Source organism: Stenella coeruleoalba (assembly GCF_951394435.1).
Source record: "Stenella coeruleoalba genome assembly, chromosome: 20".
NCBI classification, from domain to species: domain Eukaryota; kingdom Metazoa; phylum Chordata; class Mammalia; order Artiodactyla; family Delphinidae; genus Stenella; species Stenella coeruleoalba.
The window spans coordinates 29,103,559-29,122,027 of NC_137166.1; the positions used below are offsets into that span (position 1 = coordinate 29,103,559).

Below are 18,469 nucleotides of genomic sequence, written 5' to 3' on the forward strand. Positions count from 1 at the left end.
GCTGTTAAAACTTTAACTCTGTAATTGGCTACAAGCAGACCTAGCTGCCAGCTCAGCCAGTTAGAGGTGCCTCTGTAAATGCCAACCCAGGTCAGTCTGTTCTCACCTGCAAGACCTGCGTCCTGAATCCCCATAACTTGAGCCCAAGGGAGTCATTGATCTCACCCCATAGGACAGAGAAGCCCTTTATCTATGGCCACTCAGACCATGGTGCTTTGCACAAGGGCCCCTGCCATTGTCAGCAGATGATGGAATTCAGGTGAGGAAGCCACGAAAGGGAGGTAATGACCAGTGTCTTCCCAATATCCTTCTCATCCTCTTCCTAAGATCCTCTTCCTGATTCTGTCCAGAGAAGCAATGTATCCAGTTACACAGCCTTTCTCCCACCCCAGACTCTCTTACAGCTAAAGTTGCCAGGTTACATGAATCTGGCCTAGGAGATGTAGATGGACATCCAGGTGGGTTTCTAGGAAATCTACTCTTCTTCAGAGTCAAGAGGCACAGATTCAGCAGGCCTCTGCCCTTTGCTCTTTCTCTTTATTTCCCTTCTTCCTGCCTGAAAGGTGGGCAAGATGTCAGCAGGTGGATTAGCCATTTTTCTCCATGACTGTGAGAACCGCATGCTGTAGATGGTAGAACAGGAAGCTAGAAGGAGTCCAAATCCTTGATGACTTTCTTAAGCATCACCAGAGGCATCCTGGGCTTCTGGGCATGTCCAGGAGGAGATCCTCACTAAAGTCCTTCTCCAGAACCAGGGACACTTCTCCTTTTTCTTCCTGCTGAAGAACACTCTTCTCTCTGACTCATTGCGTATTTGTTACAAGAAAATGAGAAAAACTCATTGTTAAGAGACCATGGTTAGATTTCAGTTACATGCAGCCACTTATCATCCTAACGCATATGAGTATAATATTTTTGCTTTTTGATAGTGAGTCCAGATGGACATAAGAACCAGAAAGCATGGGATTGGGGTGTGTATGGAGAAAGCCAGCAAAGATATTTTCCTTGAGATAAAGGAGAGGTCTGTTCAAGATGAAATCTCTTACTTTGTGATCTAGGGCAAGTCATTTGCTTCCTAGCATCATGTAGGCAAATTATATTTATATATAAATGTATACAGATTTAAGTGCATGCATATATAACATATGTATATAAAGTATGTATATGTGTACAAATTATAAATGTGTATACATATAAATAAATTTATTTTCATTTCTAGCACTTATTTGTAATTGGAGAGGGTGTTGGAACTAGTTGAGGACCCATGCCCCTACCAGCTGGACCATGGTATGCCTGGATGGCTGGGGACCAAGGAATATGCACATCAGAGTGGTTAGAAGCACAGACTGCAGCCGGACTTCCTGGCTTCAAATCACAGTCCCACCAGCTAGTGAGTTGTCTCTTCTCTTTGTGTCTCCATTTTCCCCACTTACAAATGGGGATAATAATACTACCTCATCGACTCATTAAGAGGATTCAAGGAGTTGCAATGTGTAAAGCACCGGGAGTAGTAACTGCGGCAGGATAAGCTGATGTGCTTGTTAATTGAATGTCAGCCCAGTGCATTGGCCTTGTCCAAGGTGCTGATGCTCCTAAGGTCTCAGTCCTCCTGGGAACCATGGCCTGTGAGACCTGGATGGCCCCATTTTCTATTTTAACAAAGCCAGCCAGGTACTGCTTGTGCCGTGCTCCCTTCCAATCCCAAAACTCCGGTGGGGAACGCTATACATTTAATTGCTTACCTAAAAATTCTAGTCTTGGCTCTGACACTCCCTGATCTGATTCTGCAGCTCACTTGAAATGCCAGAGTGGCAATGTCCTTCCTTATCTGTGAAGTGAGTTTGCCTCATTTATCGGCCCTGCCCTCTCACTCCTCTCCATTGATAGGTTATTGTTACTATCTAGTGACTGGAGATGGGAGTCAGGGGTCAATGGCAACTACCAGGGAAGTCTGGGGCGCCGTGGGGCAAGAACAGAAATGTAGCAAGAACCTGGGAATGGACTCAGGGTGAGCAGTAGGCAGGTACCCTGTTGTTGGCCTGACCACGGCCTTCAGGTCTGCCCCAGGCTCACCATTGCCAGAAGCTGGGTTTTTGCTTCAGGCCTCTCCTCTTCTGACTCCACATCTTCCTGTCCTAGGCTGAGACTCTGCACTGGAGCCTGCAGTAGGTGGGGTGGCTGCTCCCTCTATATTCTTTGCTGTAGAAACAATCAACCGTGGCTCAAGGGTATGTTCCGGCCATGACCCCTGCTGGGCGTCCTCTGGGGACAGAGATGGTTTCCCTTGATTTCCTACGGCCCAACCCCTTACCTTCATGCCCTGCTAGGGGCCCAGCTCAGCCCCTCCCAGGCCTGATGACAAGCCAGTAGCTAATAAGAAAGACATCAGAAGCCAATCACTTGCCAGCACTTTCAGGAGCCTCTGGTTACCACACTTCTGTCTCCAGCTCTTCTGGGTCATAGCTGAGGTCAGGGCCTCCCTGAAACATGGCCCAGCTGAGGGAGCATCTCCCTTGCCAGCAGCCTAATGGGGACTGACAGCGGAGGGCTTGTGAGGCAGCCAGGTCCTGCAGGAGGTTGGCTGCTGCCTGGCAAGGCTTGTGGAGGCTGGTATTTCCAAAGCTGGAACTTCCTGCCCAGTGGTCACATGCACTCAGGCCCAAGGAGACTCAGATTTGGCTACTCAGACCCCAATTCAAACCTCTGGGGCAGTTTCCTAAGGAGGGGACAAGGGAACAGAGACATTGTTTCGGCTACCTGAAAGCACAGCAGTAGCTGGGTTGCCTTTGAAATGGGCAAAGATGGGTGAGAAGGAGAAGAAATTGATCAGCATTATGTAACTGACATGTACTAAACATATAACAACAAGCTGTGTAAGCTAGCACTATTCTGAATCCAATATTAATATTTAATCCTACCTATGATCCCATGAGGTGGTGGGGTCATTGTCATTCCCATGGATCGATGATAAATGAGGCAAAGGGAGGTTAAGTAACTTGCCCAAGTCTTCACACAATTGAGTGATGGAACCAGGATTTGGATCCAGACAATGTGGCCCCAGAGAGGTTGGTCTTAAGTGTTCACCATCTTTATTCGATCCTGCTGACCTTCTTGGCAGTGTTATTCCCACTCTTCAGAAGCTAGAGAGACTCAGATTTTACATGACTTGTCCAGGTTTCCACAGGAGTAAGTAGTAGAGTTGGTATTCAAACCCAGGTCTAATCTGGCTCAAAACCTTTGTTCTTTTCATTAATCCAGGGCAAACCACAGACCTCAGGCCAAATCCAGCTCACTACCTGTCTTGTAAATAAAGCTACTTTTATGCTACAACAGGAGAGGAGTACTTCTGACAGAGACCTTTACAGAAAATGTTTGCTGAAACGTACACTAAAAATGTAGAATGGGTGAAAAGCAGCAACTCCCACTTCTGTCTATCAGCAGCTGCCTAGAAAGGTAGTCATTCACATTTTAGTGTGAATTCACCAACCATATCTGTGGTCGCTCCCTGAGAGTATATCATAGAGTCAAAAACAGAAGGGGGGACTTCCCTGGTGGTCCAGTGGTTAAGACTCTGCCCTTCCACTGCAGGGGGCATGGGCTTCCATCCCAAGTCAGGGAACTAAGATCCTGTATGCCACGCAGTGTGGCCAAAACGCCCCCCAAACAAACAAAAAAACAGAAGGGACTTTACAGAATCACCTAATCCAACCTTTTCATTTTACCAATTGGAAAACTAAGGTTTAACAACTGTTGCCAGGAAAACAGATGAGATATTGGATCTGGGGTGGATTAAAATGAAAAGTCAACATAATGCAGGGTGATGGAGATTTAGAAATGAACTCTGTTGTCATACTGATTTCATTTGGGGTGAAGACAGAGAGAGATGCCATGTACTATTGGAAGAAAGAGGGCCCCAAAGGTAATATATACCAGTGAGTCTTCAACATCTGAGAATCTGATGAATGTATCAATTCTCTCTCCCGGAAAGGTAGACATAAACTCATGCACATAAAAATTTGCGTTTCATTTCAGAAGGTTCTGATATTTCTGAAGCCTATCCATGAACACTTAGTGTTAATAACCCCTGACCCATTGCACAGATGAACAAATTGAGGCCCAGGGAGAGACTCCACATATCAGGGCCTTTTGGAAGGAGATGAAAATGAAGCTCTATCTCTCCAAACATAGGACAGGAGTGCTATTAAAATTGGGACATTTCAAAAGCCCACCAGTTTCTTAAAGTGAAGCCCACCTGTGAGGCTTCTCCAACTACATTTGTCAGCCTAGGGGACAGAATGGCAGCCAGCCCCCCAGAAGAGCTGCCCTTTCCCCCTCTGCTCCAGGCTCCCTCCTCTACTCCCGCAGGGCCCCTTATTAAATGTCGGCAGGCATGAGGGGAGGGCTGGAAGCAATGTGGTTGCCTTTTGTTTGATTCATTATAATAAACCCTAACTCCAATTCTGGAGGTAAAATTTAAATGATCAGATGATAATACCCCCTCTGGGATGTCTGCCCAGCTCCAATTCGACAAGCCAAACCCACCCCGACATCTTTGGCATAAATGTATTTGACTCTCCCAATGCTGCTGTGCAAGGTTGGGTTCATGGCTGTCCAAAAAAAAAAAAAAAAAAAAAAAAAATTCCATAAGCTCCAAATGGAAGGGATCTTAGAGGTATGCAACCCCCTCTCACACCCCTACCTGACACTGAGTTCCCTCTACAACCTCCCTAAGAGACAACACTGGGGTGCTCACTACTTCTGGCACTATCCCATTCTCTGTTTGGCCTCAATTCAGCCCTCGGGCCCACCACCCACTCCCTGACGGCCTTTACATACTTGAAGACATAGACTGAATTGTTGGTTGTCAATACCTCCCTTATATTGGGGTCACTGTCTATCTGCTTACTTGCATTAAAAATAACAATGTAAGGTCACACCTTCCCCAAACAATACAATATAGCACTAAGGCCCTAAGTGTTAGTGTATCCCTCTTCCCAGAAAAATGCACACAAGTGCTAAATTGCACATTCATTTCCATCCAACTGGAAGTTCTGATCCCCTTGAAATTCAGCCCTAGAAACAAAAAAGTGAAACTACTAACTTGGTATCCACTTTCTACTTAAATAAAAATGTGTCGGGCTTCCCTGGTGGCGCAGTGGTTGAGAGTCCGCCTGCCGATGCAGGGGACACGGGTTCATGCCCCGGTCCGGGAAGATCCTACATGCCGCGGAGTGGCTGGGCCCGTGAGCCATGGCCGCTGAGCCTGCGCGTCTGGAGCCTGTGCTTCGCAACGGGAGAGGCCACAACAGTGAGAGGCCCGTGTACCGCAAAAAAAAAAAAAAAAAAAAAGTGTCAATCTCAGAGCTAGGATTACAGATTTAACTCCCCCCTAGTCTTCTGTTCCGTAGGTTATCAAGAGAGTTATTTGGGTGAAAGGTGGGCCACTATGACCAGAAGCTCTACTTTACTAGCTGGAGGCTGATCACAGAAGACCCATTGGACTTAATTTGTAGCATTTTACCTTCACACCAGAAAGAATTCCACTACCAGTTACATGGCACAGGAAATATCCTTTATTATTCTGTACACTTAATTTTCCATGAAGAGAACAGCTTTTAAAATAAACGCACACACCAGATATAGAAATATGCATGACATTGGAACAGTCCATGACACAGGGCACCACTGAAAGAGTCCTTATTTACATAAAAGTGGAGAAACAGAGGGAGGAGGGCGGGAACCCCAAAAGCTACTTCACATTCACCAGAATTTTGGTGACTTCTATGATCGCAGCTATAGCCATGCTGCACATCGCAGAGCTGTGGATTTTGGGACTCATGAGAGCATGACAACTTACCCTCAAATTCCGCAAAACAAAAGGGTTGGATTTATTTTTTAAAATACCAAGTGTTTCTGGCATCAGTTGCAGAAATATTGTCGAAAGAGGAACTACTGAATGTCCAGAAAAATCATAGTTCTGATATGTCTGCTCAGTAGTAGGTTATTGGTCACTAGATCATTCTGGAATGTCCTAAAGTAAACCGTGTGCTTCCTTCATTGTAAATTGACAACAATAACATTGTTACGGAGACAGGAAATTTTATTTACTGGATGGGACCTTTGATCTCTGATCCAACCCTTGCTTTTACAGACAGAGAACTCTGAAGCCCACAGAGGTGGAGCCCCTCTCCCCAGGTGACCCAGTAAGACAGCCGTAGACCCAGGTCCATGCAACTCTAAATGCTGTGCTGTTTCCCCCACGCCACACTCCCTCTCTGTTCTTCTCCCTTCCGTGGCTTTCAAAGGAAATAAAGAAATGAAGTGAGCTCAGTGGGCTTCTTACTAAGAAATGATATCTTTGGTAAGAATGTTTGGTCTCACATTAACGGGATCATTTGGCAAGAGACTGGCTCCCACCTGGGCCGGAACCCCTCTGAGAATTAAGGCAGCTTTTAGGACCTTTATTTGGCATGATATTTGGCAAGAGTTGGCAGGTCCCCTTCTCCTCTGTCTCATTCGCATCTAGAATGAAGACCGACTCACAGGTAGACACTAAATTATATAATTAGACATTAAGTAGATGTTAATGGGATGATATTAAACAGATATTTTTACACTTCATGGAAAATAATAATTCCTTAAAAAATCTGGTAAAGTATCAAAAGTGCTCTATACAGTACACAGGAGCACCCTTATCCCGGATAACCTCTACTATCAAAAAAAAGGCCTCAAATAAGAAGTCAAACATTACTTATGATAAAGCCCATGCTCCCTCTCCATCGAGTGTGGGTGAAAGGTGAACCCAGAAGGTCTGCCAGCACCTCCTCGAAAATGTCCATGGGTGCCCCGGGTCCCCCCATCTCCAGAGCCCCTCCCCAGGCTCGGGAGCCAACTTCCCCTGCAAGGCAGCACCACTGGGTTGGTTGGTGTTGGTTCAGGTAGCACCACATCTCTGATTCGCCTTCGGACAAATGTCTGGAGGCAGAAGGGCCACGCGCAGATGGCAAAGAGCAAACGTCAGGCTCTCTCTGAAGGGTGCCCCTGATACACAGGCTTTTCTGACTCATTTCTGCCAAGTAGGCTCAGCTTTTCACAACCCACTGTTCCCTAGAGTGATTATTTTCATCAAAGGAGAGCAGCTAAATCATTTCCTCTCTAGCAACCAGTTAGAGGAGAATAAATGACATCCCCCCACGCCCCCCTTCTTCCAACACATTGTTCTTTTGCTAAGAAATATGCCTTGGCCACTTGACTGGATGGATTTTTGTTTATGTTTAATGACAGCCCTGGGTGGGGTGAACCATATTGTGCTGGGAATTTCAAAGTGCTCTCAGCTGAGAGTCAGGGGCTCTGACTTGAGGTTCCAACTGGATCCCTTAGTAGCTGGGGAACCTTGAGCAAGAATGACTGAAATGCTGGACCTTGGTTTTCTCACCTGCAGAATGGGGACACAGAAGCCAGCCCTGCAGTACTTGCTGGGCGGATGGGAGTAAACGTGGATGAAAGTGCTTTGTTAAAAACAAACAAACAAGCTGTCACACCTAGGGAGGAATTACCCTTCATGGGGCGGACGGATTCAGTCACTTGTGAGGCCAAATTCCATCAGTGACGGGTCACCTTGCTCTCATTCCCAGACCCCTACCTGTCTGTTCCACTCTGTTGGATGCTCCCAGGCCCCCTCTTTTTCAGGGTCCAAGACACCTGCCACTTGGGCTGTCTCAGATTTTGAACTGAACTTTTTATATGGAGAGATCCAAGGTCTACTGATTTTCCTACTTTTCTTTAAAGAATGCCATAAGGACCCTGTCCCTGGGAGAAAACCACCGCCATGCCCCCAGCCAGCCCATCTTCCACAGACTGCATGATCGATAGATTAGGCTCAGTGACACCCCACTTTCCCCAAAGCACCTTTTGGATGTGTGTCACCCTCTACTCCCAGTGGAAATGATGTGGCCTTTTTTTTTTTTGCCCAAGTTTCTGCAACAGGGGCTCCCACAGTCAGGACAATAACCCACAACTCTAGATTGCCAATGAGAGTGTAAGAAACTCAGACCATATGTTAAAAAAAAAAAATGCAAATGGATGCCACCGACTTACCAACTACAAATCGCTTCTCTGAAAGAGCTGAGACCAGCCACCAGCACCACCAGAGGGCACCACTTATAAGTTTGTATCAGAAATCAACCTGAAATTCTCTACAACCGCCAACCTGCTCCGTCAATTGAGACTATTCTCCCCTCAACCTGAGTGACCGGGGTGCTATAGGCTTGGTTCCATGCTGCCCTCCACGGTGCAAAGTACGGCCCATGAGGAGAGACAAAGGGAGTTTTCAGGGCCCACTTCCCATCACTTGAGACTTCTGGTCCAGGCTGGGTGGGATTTCCCAGGGACAGGCTTTGCAGGTGTCTGTGAACAATACAGAAACAGGCAGCCTGTCGGGCTGCCCTTGGACACCCACCTGGCCCCGTGAGGACAGCAGAGGATCCCGTAGCGGAGACATGCAGCTGGCCTTGCTGGGTTCCTGTCCTGAGTCCCCCAGGAAGGTCTCAGGAGCCACAGGTAGGTTCCTGAGCTCCGTGCATCTGATAGAGCGAGACCCGCATGTGGTCTCTACAGACTTGTCTGCTGCTTCTGCAGAAGCCACTCACTGTGACACCCATAGCTCTGGACCCTCTGAGCGCCAGAAACCAGAAGAATATTCCAGAACACACACAAATCAAACCCAGGTCAACCAGAGTGAAAACTAACTATGAAGATTTCTGCTCACGACCCCCCAGAGCTTCTATCCACGGACTTCATAACAGTGACAAATATCCCCAAGCTTCCCAACCAAGGTCCAAACAACAGAGCACTGACCGGGGTAGACGAGAGAGGCAAGATCTCTGTACCTCCCAAACTCAGCTGGGCTTTTTATTGGTGTTTTGGTTTTACAGTGTCTGACCAAAAAGCAACATCCTCTGTCTGATCTGGTGGACTGAGGATTTCTTCTGCGGCCCAAAGTACCAGCAAACGAGGTGGGGAGTCCTTCCCAAGCCCGTGGACGTCAGCTCGGGCCGGTTCCCACACTGGGTGAGACTTCCTCAAAACTAAAGAGGTTCGACGGAAGTCATTTTTCCTGTCCCCTCCTCTCCTCCTCTCCCACAAGGCTTACCAATCCAAGCTCACAGCCCTCAGGCCAGGTGAACAGAAAGTGAACGAAAACCAGGTCACTAAATCAGTTGTTAACTTGGAAAAGAGGAAGAGGGGGGTCGGAGAGGAATCCCCAGACAGTGTCTGGGGTGGTAGGAAACCTTTGACCTGAACGTTGGTGCAGCAGGGTTCCTCCTCGGGGTCAGATTCAGATGGCCAGCCAGTGTTCCAACTGCAGAGGAAGACGGCAAGGCTGTTAGGCCAGGGCCAGGGCAGGCAGGGACTGAGGGACAAGGGCCAGCTGAGAAGGGCAGTAAGACACATGGAGGGGCAGAAAATACAGCTGTTTCCTTCAAAGACCCGCAGGACACGCAGGCCAATCCCCTAATTGTCACGGGCACCCAGAAAGGGCAAAGGAGCCTTCACAAAGTCACACAGTAAGTCTGAAGCAGGGGGGCTCACCGGGACCCTCCTGGCTCCCCCACCCCCATATTTTACAGGGGAAAAGGGTAGGACTCAGGTCAACACGTTATTGATGTACCTACAGCGCTTCCTTCAAGATAAGAAATCCTCAGCCTCATTTGGGGATACTCCGTGGTCACAACTCAAAGAGGGAGAACCGAGTTTAGGAAAGTCTGGGCATTTGGTATCTCAGGACCAAGGAGTGGAGGGGCAGGCGACAGCTGGTAGAAGGCAGAAGACAGGCCCCTCTCCTCCGGTTTGTAACATCACAACCCCAGGGGCTATAGCCCACAGCTGCTCTGGGTTTTCTGGAGTGTGGTGTGTGGTCTTGCCTCCGATAGCACAGCAGGGAGCAGTAGGGCCCCCGCCCCGTGGCCCCCATCAAAATGGTCCAAGCTGCACCTACTTGGAACTGCCTGACGTCCCTCTGGGCCACCAGGTGATGCTCGTTCTCTGGGGTGATGCCATAGGCCAGTCTCTGTGAAAGGATGGAGAAGGGGAGGAGGCCTCAGCTTGGCCCAGGGACACCCTTCCAGCAGCCCAGAGGACACCACACATCAGGGCCACCTGCTATTTGGCCCTGAAGTCTCACATGGACAGCAGGAGGGGTTCGTACAAGACACTCCCCACCCTGGTTAGTTCACTTTGAGACATTCATCCAGTGAATGTTTATTGAGTCAATGACTGTAGTCACACACTGGCCTAGGCCCTGGGGATCCAGAGCTGAAGGCCACCCACACATTTTGCTTTGGGAGAGTTTACAGCTCAGGGAAGGGGCTGACACTGAACAGAAACACACACAGGCAGCTTTACAGCCACGACTGGAGTCAGTGCTGCAGAGGACAAGTTCAGAGCACAATGAGGACTCAGTGATGGGACCTCAGCCCTGCCTGGGGATTGGGGCCGCCTCCTTGGGCTGTAGACACAGGGTGGACTCAGGGAATGCGTCTGGAATCAATGTCTGATCACTAGAGGGGGATCTCAAAGTGTAGAGAATAAAAAGCTCAAAGCAGGTCCTGGTTCCACGTCCGGGATGAGCTCACAGAACATGGATCCTCCCAGTGACCCAGAGGTTCCTGGACTTTGGGATTTCATGGACAGGAAACATGTCACAGGGGGAGGGAGTCCCAGCCCTGCCTGGGACCCTCTGCCCTAAGTTCCTGTACAGCTCACTCCTTTACGTCCTCCTGTGTCTTTCTGTCCCCTCACGAGAACATGAGCTCCGGGGAGTGTGTCTAGAGCTGAGGATACTGCCTGCCCCGTACAGATTCTCAGTAAATATCTGTGAAGGGAGTGGATAAAGGAATGAAGGGATGAGATCTTTATAAGTAAGGGCATGAGGAAATGACTATCACCATTATTTATAAAAGAAAGGGCATTTAACAACCAAACTATAGGAAAGACATAATTTTAATGAAAACGCAGATCATGCGTATATGTATCTGCAATGTACGCAGGTCAAAGAAGAAAATGTATTTTGGAAATCTCTGGTTTAGGCTGATTAGGTATCAGGTTCACAATAGAAGCAGGTGAAAGCCAAGATACAAGGTCATGGTGAGTTTGGATGGGGAGAGTGGGGGACATCTGGGGACATGACAAACCTTAGGAGGTGGGACACAGGAGTGGGCACAGTTAATGCAGATTAACTGCTCTTTAGGGGACTGCAGGGCTGAGCCCCTCACATAAACAACGGTAGGAACAGAGTGGGAGCACACGGCGCATATGACGTTCAACACGATAGGAAGTGCCGCGTGGTGACCATCTACCGTGTGCCAGGCCCTGCGCTAAGCACTTCCTTTCACCTTTCAAGGTCTGTATGATTACCCCAGGTTACAAATGTGGAACCTGAGGCTTGGGGGTAAATAACGTGGCCAACGTGGCAGGTCCGTCTGACTCTAGATTCCGTGTCCTTCTGTCTCCCTCTCTCACCCCAGCGGGAATGACTCGGGATGCCCCCTCCCGTGCTGTCCCCCACCCTCCCCCAGGCTCGGCCCAGAGCTCACCTCGCGAAGGGAGCCCCGCGTGCTGAGGAACTTGTAGACGACGTAGGCAGGCACCAGGACCATGGAGGAGCCCGCGATGCCCCACCCGACCCAGTTGGCCCAGAGTGGGAAGATGTAGTCATCGTAGGTGAGCGGCTTGAAATTGATGATGCTCACGACCACCACAAACTGGGGGGAAGGGACAGAAGGAAGAGGGAGAGAGACAGGGAGAGGGGAGAGAGAGGCAAGGAGGCGGGAGAGAGGGAGAGATGCAGAGAGGGACCAGAGGGAAGTGAGGGCCAGCGTGTGAGATGGATGCAGGAATGGAGAAGATAAGGAAGGAGGGAGATCGAGAGAGAAAGGAGGAAGAATCCAAGTAAGGAAGGATAACAAAAAGGAGACAAAGAAACAGGAGCAATACAAAGAGAAGAAGACTAGAAAGGTGACCTTGGAACTGAGTGGTGGCACAGACAGCCCCCGGCCCAGACCTGGCCCCAGGCTGGCGACCCCTCTCATGTGCAGCCTCCTGGGAATCAACAGGGCGGAGCATCCTGAGCATCTGTCTGCGTGACCAGGGCCCTGCATCCCAACCTCCTCCCCTTAGAGGCAAAGATCCCCACCCCCACCCTCACCCCAGACACACAGCACCCCTCACCCGAGGATGCCCAACCACGCACTACACACCAGGAGGAACGCAGGACTGACAAACTTCCAGCAGAGTCTCCAGTACAGGCCCGGCTTGAACCCCATCATCTGCTGGATGTCGTTGCTGAACCTGTCCACACCTGCGCACACACAGGGCAGGCCCATCACAGCGGCCCCTGCAGAGCCTGGGGCCACCCCTACTGCCTTCCCAAGAGGGTCTGTCCCCAGGTGGACAGCAGAACAGTATCTCCTAAGACAGGGATACCCTGGCACTTAGGTGACCTGGGGACAGGCACTTGGCTGGTTCAGAACAGGGGAGAGAACACACTCAGGGGTAGCATCCCCTGGTAGGTGCCGCCCCACTTCCTTTTTCAGAGGGAAAACCAGGGCTCGGGGAGGGGAGGGGACTTGGCCCTGGTTTACACAGCCAGGGTGGCCTGACTCCAAAGCCCAGCTCTTTCCTCCCGCTCCCTCTCTCTTAAAACAATGATGGCTGTGTATATAGAGCTTTCCCCAACTTTAATCTGGTAGAAGAGACCAGACTCTTTCCAATGAGTAGAAAAGAGTGAGTGACACATGGGGAAAAAATGAACAATGACAACACATTTCACTTTCTACCATGTTCTCCCCATTCAGCTCTGGAATAAGGTTGCCAGAGAAGATAGAGGACACTCAGTTACATTTGAATTTCGGAGAGACAACAAAAGTCATTTTAGTTTAAATAATTTCATGCAATATTTGGGACATATACTAAAAAAATGATTCATTATCTGAAATTCAAGTTTAACTGGATGTGTCGTATCCCAGATTTGCTAAACCTGGCAACCCTACTCTAGAGTGAATTACATGGCTTGAGGAGCAGCATCTTCCTCTGAGTTCCTCTCTAACAGCTGACGCTGATGCCTTTGGGGCCCTTGCCTCCTCCTTTTAAAGGGAGCTCATGCAAAGATGAGCTGAGGGCTGGAAGAGCTGTGCCCAATAAGCAACTTGCTCAACTCTGGGATCAGCCAGTGACTGCCCCGGAAATGGAAAGCCCCTTTGCACCTCCAGGTGAAAAGGCTCCAGAAGCACATGGGGCCCGAGGCTTTTCCACACGCTCAGGACCCAGCACGTACCATAAAACCAGGAGACGCCTATGGCCTCCATGAGCACAGCAAACAGAATGGAGGTTCCCGCCGCAAACGTGTCCAGCAGGGTCAGCACGTATATTCCACCCTGGGGCATGGACAGAGAAAGCCTGAGGCCATGATGGATAGAAATGGCTATCAACTGTTACATCCATCAAAATTGAGCTGTCCCCTGTCCCGCTCACTCAGAACCCACACCCACCCCCAACACAGGTAATGGGGTTTCTGGTGCTACTGTGTTGCTGCTACGTATTCTGTGTATTCACTGGGTCTGAGGGTGGGGACTTCAGCCAGTAAAAAGCAAGATGGATTTTATCAATAAAAAAAAAATGTTGCCTGCCACGTCAGTAAACAAAAGATGTTGCAGCCATCACATTATAGCCACCCCTCTGAAGGTGAGCTCTGAGGGAATTCAGGATAGAAACAGGATGCCCGCCATCTAGCAGTCAGCAAAAAGCTTGGATACTGGCCCTAGAGAGCTGAGGTCCATATCAAAGGAATGATTTCAGTGAGCCCAAACTCTTGCATCTTCCCATACATGGAAAAGCATGAGATTCCTTAACTTGAGACGTCTAGTTTTCTTTAGTCAACAGTAATCTTTTGATGTAACAACTACCTGGTCTTTGTCGCAAAAACTCATGTATCCTGGATCCTCCCTTACCTCTCTGGAGCAGTCCCTCAGAGCTATCTGAGATGCTGTGTCCCAGGCTTAAGTCCTCAGTTTTGTCCACCGAACAAAACATAATTCTCAGCTTTCAGGTTGTGCACTTTCTTCAGTTGGCAGTTTAAAATGGACTTTTGCTGTCCCCCCAAACCAACAAGCAGTTGAAAGATTTGTCTGGATATCCTCAGGCTCAGAAGGGACAGATAACAATGGGGTGTAACCCTAAGGGACTGGGCCACGGAGTTCAGGATACCAGGCGCTGCCATGGTTCCCCTGAGCTCACCCTAGCCCTACCCCCCAGCTTCAAGTCTGGGAATATCTGGCTGGATTGAAATGCAGCCTCAGAAGCCCCAGGTGACCCAGAGCCCAGCCCCCCTCACCTTGGTTATGCAAAACAGGGCCAGAAGGAAGGTTCCAAAGGAGACACCAAATGTGAAGAGTTTCCGGTGTCGTTTCAGGACCTGGAAGTCGTCGGCCAGGCCCGTGATGACCGCCTCCATGCCTCCCATCTGAAGGGAACCAGGCAGGTGGGATACAGAGGTGAATGAAAAATGTTGTCCAACATATCAGCAAACAAAGGATGCTGCAGCCATGAAGCTATCAGCCACTACGGCTGCCCCCGCAAAGGTGCACCTGAGGGGACTCAGGATGGGAAAGAAAGGATACTGGCTCTACATAGATCTGGTGCATATCAAAGGAATGATATCAATGAGCCCAGACTCTTGCATCTTCCCATATATAGAAAAGCGCTAAATTCATTAACTTGAGATGTCTGGTTTTGTTTAATTAACAGTAATCTTTTGATGCTCTGACCACCTGGTCTTTGTTGCAAAAACTCCTACATATCCTGGCTCCTCCCTGACCTCTTCAGAGCAGTCCCTCAGAGCGATCTGAGAGCCTGCCTCCCAGGCTTGAAGTCCCCAGAAAGTCTGCCAACTGAAACATAATTCTCAACTTTTAGGTTGTGCACTTTTTTTTTCTTTTTTGGCCGTACCACGCGCATGCGGGATTGTTAGCTCCCCAACCAGGGAGTGAACCCGTGCCCCCTGCAGCGGAAGCTCGGAGTCTTAACCACTGGACCACCGGGGAAGTCCCAGGTTGTGCATTTTTTTTTCAGTCAACACAGGAGTGAGGGACTCTCTGAACCCCAGTCTCAGGCCTCCCGGCTCCCTTGGACTGCCCGCAGCCCTGGACTCAAGAACCCTGGAGGCTGCCTTGCTTCTCTAGAGAAATCAGCAGATCCTCCCTTCTCCCCATCCTCTCACCCTACTTCTGCCCTGTTCTCAACCAACCTCAGAACTCAGAAACCATGTGGGAGAGGGTGAAGAGATAACTCCTGTCTCCCCCTCATCAACAGGGACCTGACTCCTGTCCGCTCACTCAGCCTAAGTGGATACTGATGAAATACCGTGGGAAGAGTGGTTGGTTAGAGGACAAGAGTTCTAGCCACACCCTCTCTGAATTCAGTTTCCCATCTGTAAAAGGAGAGTATTGGGCTGGCTTATCCGAGGTCCCTTCTAAGGTAGAGTTCCATGATGTCAAGTAGGTTTCTCTTGGCTCTTGGCTTTGGCCTAAATCTTGCCTTTCTGAGTGAGTACTGATTTCCTTGTTTGCATTTAAATAAGGTCTTCTGCAAACAACTACTGATCAGGGGCTTGAATGCGGGGCAATTCTGAGTAGTGTGAGTGTAGTTAGGGGAGGGAGGGTCAGGTCTAGTGGTGTCTGTGGGGGGATGGTATCCCCAGCCAGGTCACTCACTGAGCTGTCAATTCCCAGAGCCAGGAGCATGACGAAGAACACGACAGCCCAGAACGTGGATCCTGATAGGGTGGAAATGGCTTCTGGGTACAGGATGAAGACCAGGCCAGCTCCTGTAAGAAACATCAAGGACCTCATTAATAGCTGGGACTGTTGGTCTGAGCTGCATATGATAGGAGAGCATTTTGAGGCCCAACAAGCCCCAGCCCAGCCCCATGATATTTGGGCAGTCATGTGTAGATGGAGCAAACCAAGGTCTAAAGATGACTGATGAAACCAGCTTCAGCCTGAGTTCACCTATGCACCAAGGAGGTTGACCTCAAAGAGCCAAGCCACAGGGCAGTGCCTCTCCTGGACAGCTACAGGCAACGGGCCTCAAACCCCACCTCCTGCACCCCATGAGGGATCCTCTTACTCTCAAAACTTTGTGATTTTCAGAGTCCATCAGAGGCAGCCCCTCCCCAAGTCTTGGCCTGTTTGTGGCCATAAGAATATGAGAAGCAGCGGGGAAGGACACGAGCTGGTTGAACAACTTCAATCGCCTGAGTCTCAGCTTTCTGATCTTTAAAGTGGGTCTATTCACACTTGCCTAGTAACACTGCAAGAACTAAACCAAGATACGTCAAGTGCTTAGCACAGGGGCTGGTACAGAGTCAGTGCTCCCAAATCTATCTGGTCTGGCCTGACTCAGAAGATGATTCTGCCTGGACTTCCTACTGATGGCCTCAAAGAAAGTGGGCAGCTGGGAAAGCTCCATGTCCAGTCCTCTCAGTCCCACAGCCACAGGAGAACTGCTAAGAAAGAGGTGAGTTTTGCAGCCCCCGCCTCCTCAGTGGGCGAGTCTGCCCACCCACCTTCAGTGGCAACATCCTCAATGTTGACCTTGTGTTCATGGGCCATGTAACCAAGGATGGAGAAGATGGCGAACCCAGAGATGAAGCTGGTGACACAGTTGATGGTGCTGGTGAGCAGGGCATCCCTGAGAGAAAAGAAAGCACCGTTAGTTCAAGTGGTCTGACTCTCCCCAACCCCGCTTATGGACTGCTGGATCATCTATGGAATCCACGGCTTCAAATGCCAACCCTCTCTTCAGCGTCCCTGCTGCCACATGGGCCCCCAGCACCCCACCATCACAGGGTCAGAACCTGTAGGTGCAGGAAATAGGTCAGCAGCTTCTGGATGAAACACTTTAACACCAGAGTCTGATATCAAACTCTTGCTGGGAAATTGAGGCACCAGCTTCCTTCCTCAACAAACTTTCTGTGGCTCCCCAGTGCCTCCCAACTTTTCACCCAGGCATTCAAGAGCTTTGCTGAGATGACCCAAACTTCTTTCCAGGCTTATTTCCCATGACTCCCCAACACGTACTCTCTGAGCAAACCAGTCAACTTGCTGGTTCACGAACACACCACCTCCCCTGGCTTTGCTCATGCTGTAAGTTGTCCACTCAATCCGTGTCTGCCTATCCCAACCCTAACTATCTTCCAAGGCTTACCTCAAATGCACTTCTGTGCTCTTGCTGACCCCCCATCAGATGGCTGATCACCCCATTTCCTTAGCCTCCCTAAAGCCTGTCCCACTGGTATGCATTCATCCTACTCTGTCTTGTACCAGGGAGGTTATGATTCTGTCTTAAGCCTTTGATAGAGAGGGATGGAAGCAGCCCCATCTGTGCCCATGTCTGAAGCCCTCACAGCACTGGGGCTGCAGGAGGCAGCATTAAATGCTTACAGGACCAGGTGATCTAGAGCATGGTCTTCTGACTCTACAGCACTGAGCAGACTTCTCATTCTGCTGTATGGTCTTAAGCTCTGACCCTGCTAGGCCCTCACCCCTCAAGCAACCAGCCTGGATATTCCAACCTTGTCTGCCTGGGCATCAGATGGACAGACAGGCAGTGCTGGCTGCTCTGAAAGCCACACAGTGCCCCTCTGTCCCAGCTACCCACCCTCATGATATCCCAGTGTTAGTGGCCTCAACTTTGCCAGCTCCTCACCCTGCATCTATCTGGGAGGTGTCCTGAACTGACATATGTTCATCAGGACCCCCGTAGGCCATGTTGGAGTTCACAGAACATCCAGGATGGTCTACTCTGCTTCATTTCCCGGGGAAAGAAACCCAAGCAGAAAATTTGACTTGTCCCAGACCAGAGCCCTCTCTCTCATCCCTGCAAGGGTTGATTCCCAGGATTTAGAGCTTTCCAGAGCCCCAGGAAGGATCTTACCTATAGCAGTTGTTGTCAAATTTGTTGTAACTAGCAAATGCAATCAAGACACCAAATCCAGCGCCCAAGGAAAAAAATATCTGAGTTGCAGCATCAATCCATACCTGAAATGGGCAGGTAAAGGCCATCACCCTCTGTTTCCACAGAATTGGACTACCTCACTGCTCCAGAAGGGCTGGGAAGTCCCAGGGATGCCCTAAGACCTGAGGAAATGAGGTCTGAACTAGAGATGGGCAGCCATGCAACTCCTGCTCTCCAGCAGCCTGTACAAAATCACTGTGGAGAGAGGCTGGGGTCTCTCTAGCATCTCCCAGCCTTGGGTGGTCATGAGTGAGTTCACCCCAGAGGAACTCACTGGCTCAATCTGACATCCTGATTTTCAAAGAAAGTTAATAAACAAAATGTTCTAGACTAGAATGTGGATAGGGCAAGGGCAAAGGGTTATGACTATCTCAGCGGTTATGGAGACAACATCTTC

At 49.5% G+C, this 18,469-nt stretch overlaps 1 protein-coding gene across 3 annotated transcripts in view; it reads right to left on the bottom strand.

Moving 5' to 3' along the window:
• Positions 1–8,924: 8,924 nt before the first annotated feature.
• SLC6A2 (solute carrier family 6 member 2) overlaps positions 8,925–18,469 on the bottom strand; it is a 37,610-nt gene continuing 28,065 nt past the window's right edge. Inside the window, exons 6-14 of one of the 3 annotated variants that reach the window (XM_079906996.1) lie at positions 17,992–18,095; positions 16,622–16,746; positions 15,768–15,880; positions 14,390–14,518; positions 13,334–13,433; positions 12,258–12,358; positions 11,595–11,762; positions 9,998–10,069; positions 8,925–9,361 (exon numbers count right to left, since the gene is read on the bottom strand). In XM_079906996.1, the coding sequence (XP_079763122.1) occupies positions 9,338–9,361; positions 9,998–10,069; positions 11,595–11,762; positions 12,258–12,358; positions 13,334–13,433; positions 14,390–14,518; positions 15,768–15,880; positions 16,622–16,746; positions 17,992–18,095 (936 nt within the window). In that variant the 3' untranslated portion in view covers positions 8,925–9,337. Of the gene's footprint in view, positions 9,362–9,743; positions 10,070–11,594; positions 12,100–12,257; positions 12,359–13,333; positions 13,434–14,389; positions 14,519–15,767; positions 15,881–16,621; positions 16,747–17,991; positions 18,096–18,469 lie in introns of those variants that run through there. The other 2 variants (XM_079906994.1, XM_079906995.1) reach the window with 2 other exon arrangements.